The sequence below is a fragment of the Neopsephotus bourkii genome, unplaced genomic scaffold, assembly GCF_033783945.1.
Source record: "Neopsephotus bourkii isolate Nb327-2 ecotype Australia unplaced genomic scaffold, CSIRO-AGI_Nbou_v1 NB_1787, whole genome shotgun sequence".
Taxonomy (NCBI): domain Eukaryota; kingdom Metazoa; phylum Chordata; class Aves; order Psittaciformes; family Psittacidae; genus Neopsephotus; species Neopsephotus bourkii.
This window is the reverse complement of record NW_026902261.1, coordinates 1,259,524-1,271,454: the sequence shown is the minus strand read 5'-3', so window position 1 is coordinate 1,271,454 and position 11,931 is coordinate 1,259,524. Positions and strand designations below refer to the sequence as shown.

Sequence of the window (11,931 nt, the reverse complement as noted above, 5' to 3'; positions counted from 1 at the left end):
TAGATTGCACAGAATGAATTGGTTTGTTCCTGTATCCTGAACAATGTCAAATCCAACAATATAGATATATATTTTTTAACTTTTCATAATTTAGAAATGAAATTGTTAAAACAAAATGAAACAAAAGTCACCAAGAAGTGGACTTCAAGATTTCAGCCAGAGGCAAAACATTGTAATTGATGGGAAGCGCCGTTCCTTAAGGTGGATTTGGATGGAAGAATTAAGCAGTCCTGACATCCATGTAACTACGCTGTAAACAAGGCAGGTAACTGTCATTGCTGCTCAGCAGCTGCTGCTTGGGCTTGTTGGGCTGGTCAGACCACCTAGCTCTCACTACATCCATCTACACCTACATCCATCTCACAGCATGCAGAATGAAGGTCTCTGCTCCCAGCACCCATGCTGGTTTACTTCCATCTGTGAGTGCAGTAACCCAGTCCCATCAGGTCGGCACCTGTGTTTCAGCTCCTGAAACACTGAATTGCATATCTGTAAGTATTGAAAGCTGCAGCTGTTTCCCAACAGGTCCTTTGAGGGTGACCAAGCTTCAGGCAATGAGCGAGAAGATAGGTGTGGGGAACCAGATAATTCCCTTCAAAAAATCCTAAATAACAAAAAAATATATCTAAATCTTAGCTTATTTAAAAAGACAGAAGGGCAAATACTTTCATAGAATCATAGAATAGTTAAGGTTGGAAAGGACCATAAGATCATCTAGTTCCAACCCCCCTGCCATGGGCAGGGTCACCTCACCCTAGACCATGTTGCCCAAGGCTCTGTCCAGGCTGGCCTTGAACACTGCCAGGAATGGAGCATTTACCATGTGTTCTTATTTCCTTTAATTTGCAGATTCGATAACATAGAATTTGTTGGATGCACATAACGAAATTAATGACTCTTTACATTAAAGGGATGCAGAATTATTTGACTATGCAGATGTTCGATGAGATTCTCTTACAGCAACCAACTCTGGCCCCTCTTTAGTCTTCAGTGTTGGTTCTGAAGGCCTCTATGAGGCCTTCCAAAGAGTGGATGAACCCAGAGACACTGCAGATACCACCTATAACAAAGATGGCAACATCAAAGAAGACATGGTGCCACAAAAGCTTCCTCCACAAGAGTTTGAGGTGGAAAAGACTGGGGAGCAGGAAACAGAGCCCTGCGCCTGTGAGGCTCCCAGTAAGACCCATCAAGAGGGCAAAATGTGGGACATAGATAGCCATGAGCAGGGTGAATACTACCAGGGCACATCTGAGGGTGAGTCCCCAGGATTTGAGCCGCCCATCACCCCCATAGCAGTTGGGAAAAAATGCCCTATTTCCATCTTGGAAAAGGGATCGCTCCAGGACTTCTACAGCAGCAAAGAATGGCAAGGGGTATGAGAGCAAGGCTTTGGCCACCAAGAAAATATTGACTACTGCCCTTATGGTGGATGGCAAGTTGTCTGTAATGACTTCCTTGGTCTCATCAGCCCAGGTCAGATAGGCAACCAAGGCAAAGAGTCCCTTAAGGATGCAAGCTGCTATGTGAGTCCAGTTCATCATGCAGTGAAACTCCTTGGGGTTCTGCATGTTTCCCTCCAAGGAAGGCAGAAAGATCTGAGAGGTGTAGCTGAAGACAATAATGCCAATGGAGATGGGAAACTTCTTTACATCAATGTAGAACTTGACTTTGTCCCAGGCCCAGTCGCGTGCCCTGGAGAGGCAGTAGGCAATCACCAAGATGTTGATCACAAAGTGGGCCAATGTGCAGAGCAAGCTGAACTTGGAGACTGCCTTGAGGTTCTTCAAGAATGCACAAGGCAGGAGCACTGCTGTGGCAATGATGGACCATGACTTTTGGGAGACTGGCAGGTTAGGAAAGCTGTTGTACATCAGGTTGCCACTGACCACCACATAGAGAATGCAGGTCATAACCAGTTCAATGATCTGAGCCACGTTTACAATCCTGCCTCCGAGGGTGGGGAAGCGGGGTGCACAGCATGCGTTTGCTATGTCCACATAGGAGTCTCTCACCCTGACTATCTCTCCATCCTCATTCTCTTCATAAAGACAGGCAATGAGGATTTTCCCTGTGTAGCAGCAAACCACTGCAGCGAAAATGATCAGAAAGAGTCCCAGGTATCCACCATGAAGGATGGCATAGGGCAGGCCCAGCACAAACATCCCCTAAAAAGAGACAAAACGGAAACTGTGTTGCTCATCTTGAGGAGGGCATTGGGCACACACAGTGGCACAGTTGCAGTAGCACGCATCATCGCTGTCTCTCTTCACCATCACACCCACGCAGCTGGTCACACAGTCACGCCATGCACTGACGGCTGCACACCATTGCAGGCCCCCCTTCTCTCTGATGTAGCACCCGCACAGACCTACCTGCACAATCCCACCCTGGGGCACAATTTGGTACTCTGGCTTCACCCCAGTCCCAATCTCTACCCTCTCAGTGCACCAAGAGCCCAAAGCCAGGGACTCACAGAGGAGCCAGAGCTGAGCCCACCCCTGTGCAGTTCCACATCCACCTGGGGTCCCCCCGTGCTGGGGCTGTGCGTCCCCTCCCTGGCTCTGTGCTCCAGTCCAGGGTGGGGGACAAAGCAGAGGTCTGGGGTTGGGGGTTTCCCCTTCCTTTTCCTTATCTTTTTAACACCCTATTTTCCCCCCCTTTTCCCTGAGGCAGGTTTGCCATCAGCCCGGCGCAGGGGTGGGGGGGAAAGAGCAAGGAGATGGCAGAAGTGGGAACGGGAGCTCTCTGCGGTGCCCGTGGTCGTACCTGGATGGCGTTGGTGACGTTCCATCCCGCCTCCCAAGCCGTGATCTTGGGCTTGCCGTGCCCGGAAAGCTCTGGGCAGCCATCCATTTCCTTCGTGGCGGAGGGCGGTGGGGGCCCCGTGCCGTCCCGCTGGTAGTGGATGTCCCCTTCCAAGGGCGGCTCGGCGCCCTCCTCGCCGCTGGCGGACTTGAGGATGTCCATCTGCAGCCCCTGCCGATGCTCCATGTCCAGATCGTCGCAGTGGGCGAAGCCCACCGCCTCCTCGTCGGTGGCCGCCTGGAAGCCCATTCTCGCGAACATACCACTCATCTTCGCCTGGGACTTGTTGGACACAGAGGTGGCCACGTTGGAAAGCTTGCTGCGGAGGAGGGTGGCCATGGTGGCCTGTCGGACCACGCCGCTGTTCGATGAAGGACAGACCCGACGGGGCGGGCGAGCGGCGGGCCGGCAGACGGGGCCTCAGCGTCCGGCGAGGGGCGGCGGCAGCGGGGACTGCTGAGAGCCGCTACCCCCGCGTACCGGTGGGGTGCGAGCCGTGCCCCGCCGGGCTGCCCAGGGGCATGACACCGCGGCCGGCAGCTGCGGGTCCGCCCCGCGCCCCTCCGCGCTGCTCTGCGGTGCTCCGCCGGGCCCCGCGGCGGGATCGGGGGGGTCGAGCCGGGCCCCGATGGGATGGGGGGGGTGTCTGTCAGCAGCCGGCGGCTGTCACCAGACGGGCAGCGCAAGCCCCTGGCAGAGCGCGCAGCATCTCCATCGCAGTGCGCCCACCTCGCGGAGAGGAGAGGGAGAGGGGGGAGAATTGCTGCATTTCTGGGGGAGGTACCAGCGCCCCGGCCAAGCCCGGCCCCCCCGCACCCTCCTCCCCCGCCGGGCCAGCAGCGCCGCAGCGCAGACCCCCCTCTCCTGCGCCTCAGCCCCTGCGCTGCCCGCCCTGCCCCACGCTTAGCCCTACACCCCACGGCAGCGTCGCGAGCCCCTTCCCCACGGCGAAACCAAAGGTCCCCACTAACGAGGCGGACACACGGCTCGGCGCCGGGTCCTAACGAAATTTCCCTCCCTGACACCCCCTGCCCTTTCTTTTTTCTCCCCGCCAAACCCCGCGGCCCCTTCGGAGCTTGGGCACAGCCCTGGGCACTGTGTCCTGCCGCGGCTGCGGAGCCTGGGGAGATTCGCGGGCAGTGAGCAGGGCTCAGCTCCCGAGAACGATTCGTCTGATCCGAGGGCTCCGACACCGGGTTCCCACTCCCGTTCGGTGCTCGCAGCCGGGCTGCTCTGCCCGCGGACCCGCACCGCCGGGGCTGAGCTGCTGCCTTCAAACGGCGCTCCCACCGCATGTAGAGAGTCTCCTTCCTTTAAAATAAATACCGCTATTTTCGTTTCGCTCACAAACGCCCATAGGTTTTTGTAAGGAAAAAGCCTGAGCGTATTTTTTCTTTATTTAAAATATTTCCGAGGTGAGCAGACAACAGAGCGAACAATGGCAACGAGAAATCCCCGTCCTGTGCTGTGGCAACGATCAGCACATCGTAGCCGGTGGAGCACTGGCATTTTTGGGTACTGTGTGTGACAGCCCGCCCCCCTCTGCTGCGGGGAGACCGTGTGATTCGTTCTTTAGAATAAAAACCAAATAGATGTTCATTGGGGTGAGGGGAATCTGTGTTTCTTTTGCTGCTTTGCGAGGCAAAAAAAAAAAAAAAATTAAGCTACAGATGGGCGGAAAAAACAGAGCTGAATTATTGTGAATGCCGTTGTTCGGGGGACTGGGGAGGGAGTGCTGGGGCTGGAGCTGGGGCTGGGACAGAGCTGGGGCTGCACCTGGGGCAGGGGCTGGGGATGTGGATGTGGATGCGGGGGCGTCTACGGAATCGCACGGAGGTGGGGAGCGAACCCCCGATATTGGGAAAAAATCCTTCAACATCCCCTTTAATTTCTTGCCAGAATCCAAAAGGAAATCGGGTGCAAAGCGACTGAAAAGCATTAAAAAAAAAAAAAACAAACCAAACGAAAAAAAGTAAGTTTATATAATATACATAGTATATAGAATGTATATTAATATATGATGCTATCTATTATACATAATATACATATATATTAGAATATGTATTACTTTATTAGATTTTTATCTATATAAATGATACCCACTATGACGGCTTCTTTATCCCGAGGGGCTGCCGGCTCCCGGCATGGCAGGGGCGGACTCTCCCCACAAAACGGGGCTGTTATATAGGAACGGCTCCGGTGCAGCGGGGGAAAGGCCGCAGAGGGAGGCGCACCCCTTTCTTCTTGGAGGGATTATCTCATGTCAGTGCACAAATAGGTCGGGAACGCCGAGCGGGACCCGCTTTCGGCCTGAGGCTCGCAGCATCCTGCCCGCGACGGGGCCCCAACGCACAGCGGTTAACGGGGACATTAAATTCAACCGGGAAGGACGCGGGGCTCGGGACGCCGCCGCCGTTTCGCTTCCTTACAGCTCTGGAAAACAACTGCTCCGATGGACACCTCGGGGGGAATTCAACTGTTCCTCTCATTTTATTATTTTTTTTTTATTTTATTTTTTCCCAGTTTAGTCCAAGCCAAGTTCATTGTTATCGAAGACATGGAAGAGACCTATTGCTGGAGGCTGCAGGGAGCATCAGGAAAGAAAGGACGAAAATTCCCCCGGTGCCTGGGTATTTCCGAAACTCCCCGGCCCTTCCGCAGCCCCCGGTGCCGAGGAGAGGACGGGGAAACCACCGCCGGCACCGTGCCGAGAGCGAAGGAGACGGGCTTTGGGCTGGTGGTTGAGCATCCGGCGTGTTCGAGATGCGCCAGGAGACAGTTCTGGCGGAAATAATAACTAACCAATCAACCAAAGAAATAAATAAAAAACAACAAAACCAAAACAACCCCACTGTGTAAAAATAATAAACCAATCAAAATTAAAATAAAATGATACAATTAAAATAATATTAATTAGAAAATAACACAAAAATAGTAAAACGAACCAAAGCCCAAACCCCGCCACACACAAAAACCCCCAAACACAACCCCCCCCGAACCAAAACCATAAAACAAAACCGAACAAAAAAGGAAAAAAAAAGAAAACCCGGTCCCCGCAGGGAGCGCGACCATAAGCCCAGCCCAGGGATCCCGGCACCTCAGCACCCCGCAAGGCACCGGCTGGCACCGAAGCGAACGGGAAACTGGTGGGTTCGGAGGGGATGCCCAGTGATGCCGGAGGGATGCCAAGGTCCGAGGGGTTCAGAAGCTCGGGGGTGCGTCTGTGCCCACGCGGTGACCCCATGCACGGTTCTAAAAGTGGGAGGCCGAGCCCGCTCCCGGCCCCGGCAGCCGGTGCCTCGCTGCTCTGTTGGAAACAGCCCACCGGGCATCGCCTGCCCCGGGACGGGCTCCAAGAACGAGACTTCGTGCGGCAGCGGCTGGAAGGAAAAGGAATCCCCGAATTTGTACCGGCGGCTGAACGCGGGAGGAAAGGCACAGCAAGGCGGGAGGGTAAAGGAGAGGGGCAGAGGAAGAGGGCAAAGCGTAGAGACGGAGAGAGGGGTCGGGGCATTTACCTCTGCTGCCCTCCCCATCGCCGTGCCGGACGGACCGAGGGACGGACGGGGGCAGCCGCGTCTCTCCTGGGCTTCCCGAGCTCGTTAACCCGAGCAGGATAACGGTGCCAAACCCTCCTCCAAAGGTTAGCGGCTCTCAGGGGGGCGTTTGAGCTGCAAATCGTTTCGGATGAAGAAGCTAAAAGTAGAGGGCGAGACTGCAGCGAGCAGGGACCCTCCTGCTGCCTGGGGCGGTTTCTGCACCAACTGTTACCACCGGAGCAGCTCCCCGGGGCGGGCTGAGGGTCTGCTCCCATCCGGGAAGCCCCGCTCCAGTGGGGGCTCGGATCGCCCGAGCTCCCCGCCCCAGGCACCACAGGTCCAGCTGGAGGAGGGACTCCACCTTATCTCCGCAAAGCAGGCTCGACGGGTGGGAGGTTGTGACTGGGTCTTCTGATTAATAAACTGAGGGAAAAGAGCTATTCATGCTCAAAAGTCATTTCGGGAGAGCAGGAAAGAACAGCGCCGGCTGCGCTGCCTTCCTACAGCCCCTCTCCAGGCTGTTGGGTGGCACAGGGCAGCGGCAGTTGCATGAAGGTGTGATCATTAGGAAGCAGGACAAGCATCACTCCCAATTCACTGTTCAGTCAGGCTCCCCAGCTCCAAAGGGTTTGATTCTCATGGGCTTGAGTGGGCTGTGAACTGCCTCAGACAAATCTTCTCTGTACAAAAAAGGGGACTTGCAATTCCAGTGTGCTCAGCTTCATTTTCTTCTGTAATACTGAAAGCGTGGGTGCTCAACTGCAGGCATGTGACCCCATGATTCCTGCTCAGCCTCCTCTATGCCACAGAATTTCCCCACGCCCCAAACCCTGCAGAGACAAGGCCGGGCAGCACCTTCAGCCGAACCAGACGAGAACATTTCCCAGGCCACGTCTGCCCAAAGACCAGCCTGCCCAGAGCAGACCTAGTGCAGCTCAATACGGACGCTTGCTCTTGGAGAAGCAGCCGCCCCTCCCAGACACATACACGTGTACCTAGAGCTGTGATTGCAGGAGTCCAAAGTGGTCCACTGTGCCCACGGCTGCTGCTAAAAGCACCACCTGGGTTTATTGCCCAGGCTGTCACCATCCCCACAGCATCAGGGATGCCCAAACTCACTCTGCTTCCGAGCAGGAACGGCTGTGCTGCAGCAAGCTTCATCTCGGCTCTGCCTCCCGTCCCCCTCGGGCACCACGCAGGGGGCTCTGACAGGATAATAAAGAGTCGCACAATATACTATAAAAAGGCAATTAGATAAACTGCTGGATTGGGACCAGCTCCTGTGACCTAGTTAATAGCTCTGTGTATTTCAGGAGGGTAGGGAAGGAAAAGGCATTGGTGTCAGTGCGTGATGCAGAGCAAGCGGGTTTTGGAGGGGACGAAGGGCTACAGCATGCAACATGGTGCTCAGAAATACCCTGAGAAAGCAGCCCTAGCAAAACACAGTGAACCTCCCTGCCTTGAGTCCCACCTTCTCCTCCTCGCCCACGTTTACAGCACTCATGTCAGTGTTTAAGTTGTAAAGTGGAAAGGCTGGATGCAGAATCACACAAGCTGCTGTTCGGCACTGAATACTGAGGCTGAATTAATTCACAGTGTGGTGTTCGAGACAAAGATGATTTTAGCCAGAATGACAGATACTTTACTGAAAGATAACTGTAACAGAGTGAAAGCCAAAAGCAAAGTCTTCAGGAGAAAGCCCTCAATGGATGTCTCTTCTTTATTTATTTTTTTTTACTGAACACAAAATGGCTGCCTAAATTATAGAGACATACACCAAAGACAGCAGATAAAGGGCTGGGAACGTCGTAATTTTAGATTAACAAGTCTTACAATAAGAAAATTCACCTGGAACTATGTAAAAACTAAATAAAGGCTTCTTGATTGAACTGTCCTATTTGCAAAATAGACAATTCCTGGTCTGCAATTTGGGCGACAGTTTGTGCATGAATTTCTGTGATTTTTATTTCCCAGAAGAAAAAAACCTGATAAACAATTATTACATACAAACTAAAAATTCATTTGCAGTTTGAGCACATGTTCTCAAAGACACTTCAATAAGGTGGAATTAATTTTAACTCATAGTTTGTCCTTATTGTTGACATAAAAATTGAGAGATAGCCATTGGTCACTTGCCATGCCAGATTCCCAGCGAATTACGTGAGTCGTATTGTTCCCACAAGCTTAACAGCATTTACATTTTATATACAAAGCTTCATCACTGTCAAATTAAATATTCATATATGTACAGGCTCTTGTATTTCATAAGAAATTATTATGGACTAGGCAAGTGGGTACTTTGTAGATGCTGATATTTTTAACTGCATCTCCTTGCGTTTTACCCTCAGTTACATGGCCTCCCAGCAAGGCTGGTTCTGCCCGAGGCCAGGTCCCTGGCTGCTGCACAAGCCACTGTCTCGAGAACTACCAGTGGGCATGCAGAGGGCTCTCAAACACAGTATGAGGTGAGGTTTTCTGTGTCACCCTCTTCAGCAGCTGACTCAGTAGCACTGGAAGCGTTGCTTCCAGGAGCTGAGCTGTGTTTCCCTCTGGATCAAGCAATGTCATACCTTGCTTTGCTCGTTGGCTTTCCTTATGCCACAGCAATCCCTTCCTGCGGTGTTTCTCAGCTCAGGTTTTGACGATGTCCTTTATGTGGCTTTTATTTTTGGCCTCTGACAACAACAACAAAACAATAAACCAAAACAAACAAAAACCCAAACCAACCAAACCAATAAAACAAAAAAGAAAAGTCCCAAATGAATTGATGCTGCCGGCACATCGAGACTGCACATCTGATTCCTGCCTCTGTGTGTGAGGCTCCGCACAGTGATATGGGGGCCAGGTAGCACAAGTTCCTGGCTTAGGCATACCTGATTTTCTCACCCCAAAACACTGAGCAAGGTCCTGTTACAGGAAGACACATACAAGCCTGTGCCTGCTGCCCTCCCCTGTTAGTCTTGGCTGAATTGCCCAGGATATCGCAAAGCAGGGGCCAAGTTTTCCCAGTATGCTGGTATTGGCTTTTGGATGGGGCTGGGAGATGTTTGCAAGAGGTGTGATTATCTGTCTGTGGTTTTGACCTGCTTCTATTGCAAATGGACATAAATGGAGAAGGAAAATGGACAGACGGGGGATGGAGCTGTCAGAGACTGAGTCCGACTAGCATGAAATACGGCGAAGGCAAAGCTAGCTGCTGGTGCTGCCCCTCTGCTCTGAGTGGTCCCCCCAGCCTGAATGATTAAATGAAAGCAAGAAAAAAGGATATTGTTTGTGGTTTTCTTTTAAAGATAGAGAAACCATAATGGAAAAAAAGAAAAAAAGAAAAAGCCATAAGAAACCTCTACAGTACTGGGGCTTCATCTGACAGCAGGCCACTTAGGGAGCGGAGATACAAATGAGCTCTTAGGCAGAAGCTCTTCCCTGTGAGGGTGCTGAGGCGCTGGCACAGGGTGCCCAGAGAAGCTGTGGCTGCCCCATCCCTGGCAGTGCTCAAGGCCAGGTTGGACACAGGGGCTTGGAGCAAGCTGCTCCAGTGGAAGGGGTCCCTGCCCGTGGCAGGGGTTGGAACTGGATGAGCTTTAAGGTTCCTTCAACACAAACTGTTTCATGCTTCTATGTCCCTTTTTTGTTGCATTGACCCTACTTTAGTCTTAAAAACCTATTGCAGTAACCAACCCACCAAAGTGGTCACAAAGTACGCTGGAGTACTTTCTGTGCACTAATGCAGCATTTCTGCTTGCTCTCTCCATCCTTGCTAGCCAGCTCAGGGCAACTGCTGGAGGTTCAACGACGTTCATGGCAGCAGTGAGGCCCCTGCCGCTCTCTGCTGAGTTCTCCAAATGCATACCAGAATATAAGTTTCACAAGGGAGTGTTAAGCATACTCAAAGCCTTTAAACTTTGAGAAGATAGGAGCCTGTAAACTCAAAGTATTACTATTAAACGGACACTTCTCATAATCAACCTTTTGGCATCATGACACTATTTTCTTTTAATAGAAAAACACTTCTTAAGCAATTTAGTTAATTGATTTGCAACAAAAGGAATTTGGAGAGTGCAAAACCTCAGGAAAAGAACAGCAGGGAAGGTAGCTCTGTGATTATCTTCCCCTGTACACATGTAAACTGTGGCTGAGAAAAATTAATAATGAGACTTAAATTTGCTACCTCTCCCTAAAGCATGTCAGAAAACTGAGTGAAAGAGGTCTGAAAGCCTGGGAGAGGAGAGGGCTGGGTTGTCTGAGAGCAGGACTGTGGTTCAGGAGCTCTGTTCTGGTACTAAACCACCTAATTTTAGGATTAACTTATTAGTGAAACATGTTTTGGTGATTGTACTGATAGAAGATCCATAGGACTTGTTCTTCAGGGCCTGTGAACGGCATTCAATTTACCAGTCTGAGCAGAGCACATGCACAGTCTTTTCAGGAGGAGCCAGCATCCTCCTTGCCTGGCCAAAGGTCTTTGGCTGATAAAGCTGGAGGTTTGTTTTGCCAAAACCTCCCTTACATGGTACATGATGGGAAATGAGCAGTTTGGGATCCCAGACTTGTGTAATCCCAGCTTGTGCAGGAAAGCAGAGTTCCCTCCTTGTTCCCATTTCAGTCACTGGAGCTTTGTCACTGTAGATAAACCATTTAAGCTCCATTCAGCTCATATCCAAACTGCTAACAGGGCACAAGTGCCTGGAGGTAAAGCTAAACTAAAGGGATTCACTTTGCATGGTCTCTCTAGTTTGAAGTCTTTCTACAAACCAGGATGCCATTCTGGTCACCTGATGCCAATTTTCCCTCTGATATTCCTAACACCTTGCTGCTGCTGTCCCAGCAGAGCCTTCTGCAGGGATCCCCTCTTCACCCAATGGCTCTGCCTGGCTCCACAAGTCAGCAATGCTGAAGGTTTGTTCACATCCTGGTTCATCCTCCCCACTTCTGCTGTTGCTTCTCTTCTGCCACAGGAAGTGTGATTCATGATGTCCTAACCCAGGCAAGGTGACCTCCATCACCACCCATGGCTTCTCAGTTGTGTTTGTACCCAACCATCAATCTTTCTGAGGAAATCCTGTCTTTAAATTATATTTCTGCTAACCTTCACCATAGAAAGCCACCTGAAGAGCAGTGGAAGTCATCTTTGAAACCAGCTCTCAGAGCAAGCAAACAGCTGCTACATGGCATCATGGCATCTCTCTGGGGCAACATGAGAGGCTATGGCAGCCAAAAAATGACCATGACTGCTGGACACTTCTTGAAAGCACAGTTCCAAAGCAGGGAGGAGTTCGGAGCAGTTAACCCCATGTTCCCAGGAGCTCAGAGGGTGCCTTGCAAGGAGACAAGAGTGTCTGCAGAACCAGCATTAGAGCTGAACGCAGGGAAATAAGTCAGTAACTTCATAATCAGTGGCATCTTACTTTTTTTAAATGAACCTGTAGGATGAGGATTTCCCCCCAGCACTCCCCTCTCCTCTTCCCAGAGCTCATCTTTCACTTTGCCATGCAATTCCCAGCTGGCCAGTCCCCGCCTGCCTCACTCCCTTTTCCATTACACACTTGGCTGAGCTGAGGACGAAAGGGCCCCTGGATTCCAGTGG

The 11,931-nt window shown here is 51.6% G+C and overlaps 1 protein-coding gene and 1 long non-coding RNA gene across 2 annotated transcripts; one reads left to right on the top strand and one right to left on the bottom strand.

The window, feature by feature from the left end:
* Positions 1-352: 352 nt before the first annotated feature.
* On the bottom strand, positions 353-3,533 carry SLC32A1 (solute carrier family 32 member 1). The gene is made up of 2 exons (XM_061380059.1): positions 2,770-3,533; positions 353-2,168 (listed from the first exon to the last, which is right to left on the bottom strand). The coding sequence occupies exons 1-2, from the start codon at positions 3,145-3,147 to the stop codon at positions 981-983; spliced, it is 1,566 nt and encodes a 521-aa protein (XP_061236043.1). The 5' UTR covers positions 3,148-3,533; the 3' UTR covers positions 353-980.
* A 1,093-nt stretch (positions 3,534-4,626) lies between these two features.
* LOC133226460 (uncharacterized) lies at positions 4,627-5,677 on the top strand. The gene is made up of 2 exons (XR_009729514.1): positions 4,627-4,780; positions 5,332-5,677. It is a non-coding gene; the product is annotated as an uncharacterized LOC133226460 (long non-coding RNA).
* Positions 5,678-11,931: the final 6,254 nt, after the last annotated feature.

Coding starts and splice junctions, on each gene's coding strand:
- SLC32A1 (XM_061380059.1), bottom strand. CDS start 3,147: ATGGCCACCCTCCTCCGCAGCAAGCTTTCCAACGTGGCCACCTCTGTG. Junction 2,169..2,769: donor ACGTCACCAACGCCATCCAG/GTACGACCACGG, acceptor GTCTCTTTTTAG/GGGATGTTTGTGCTGGGCCT.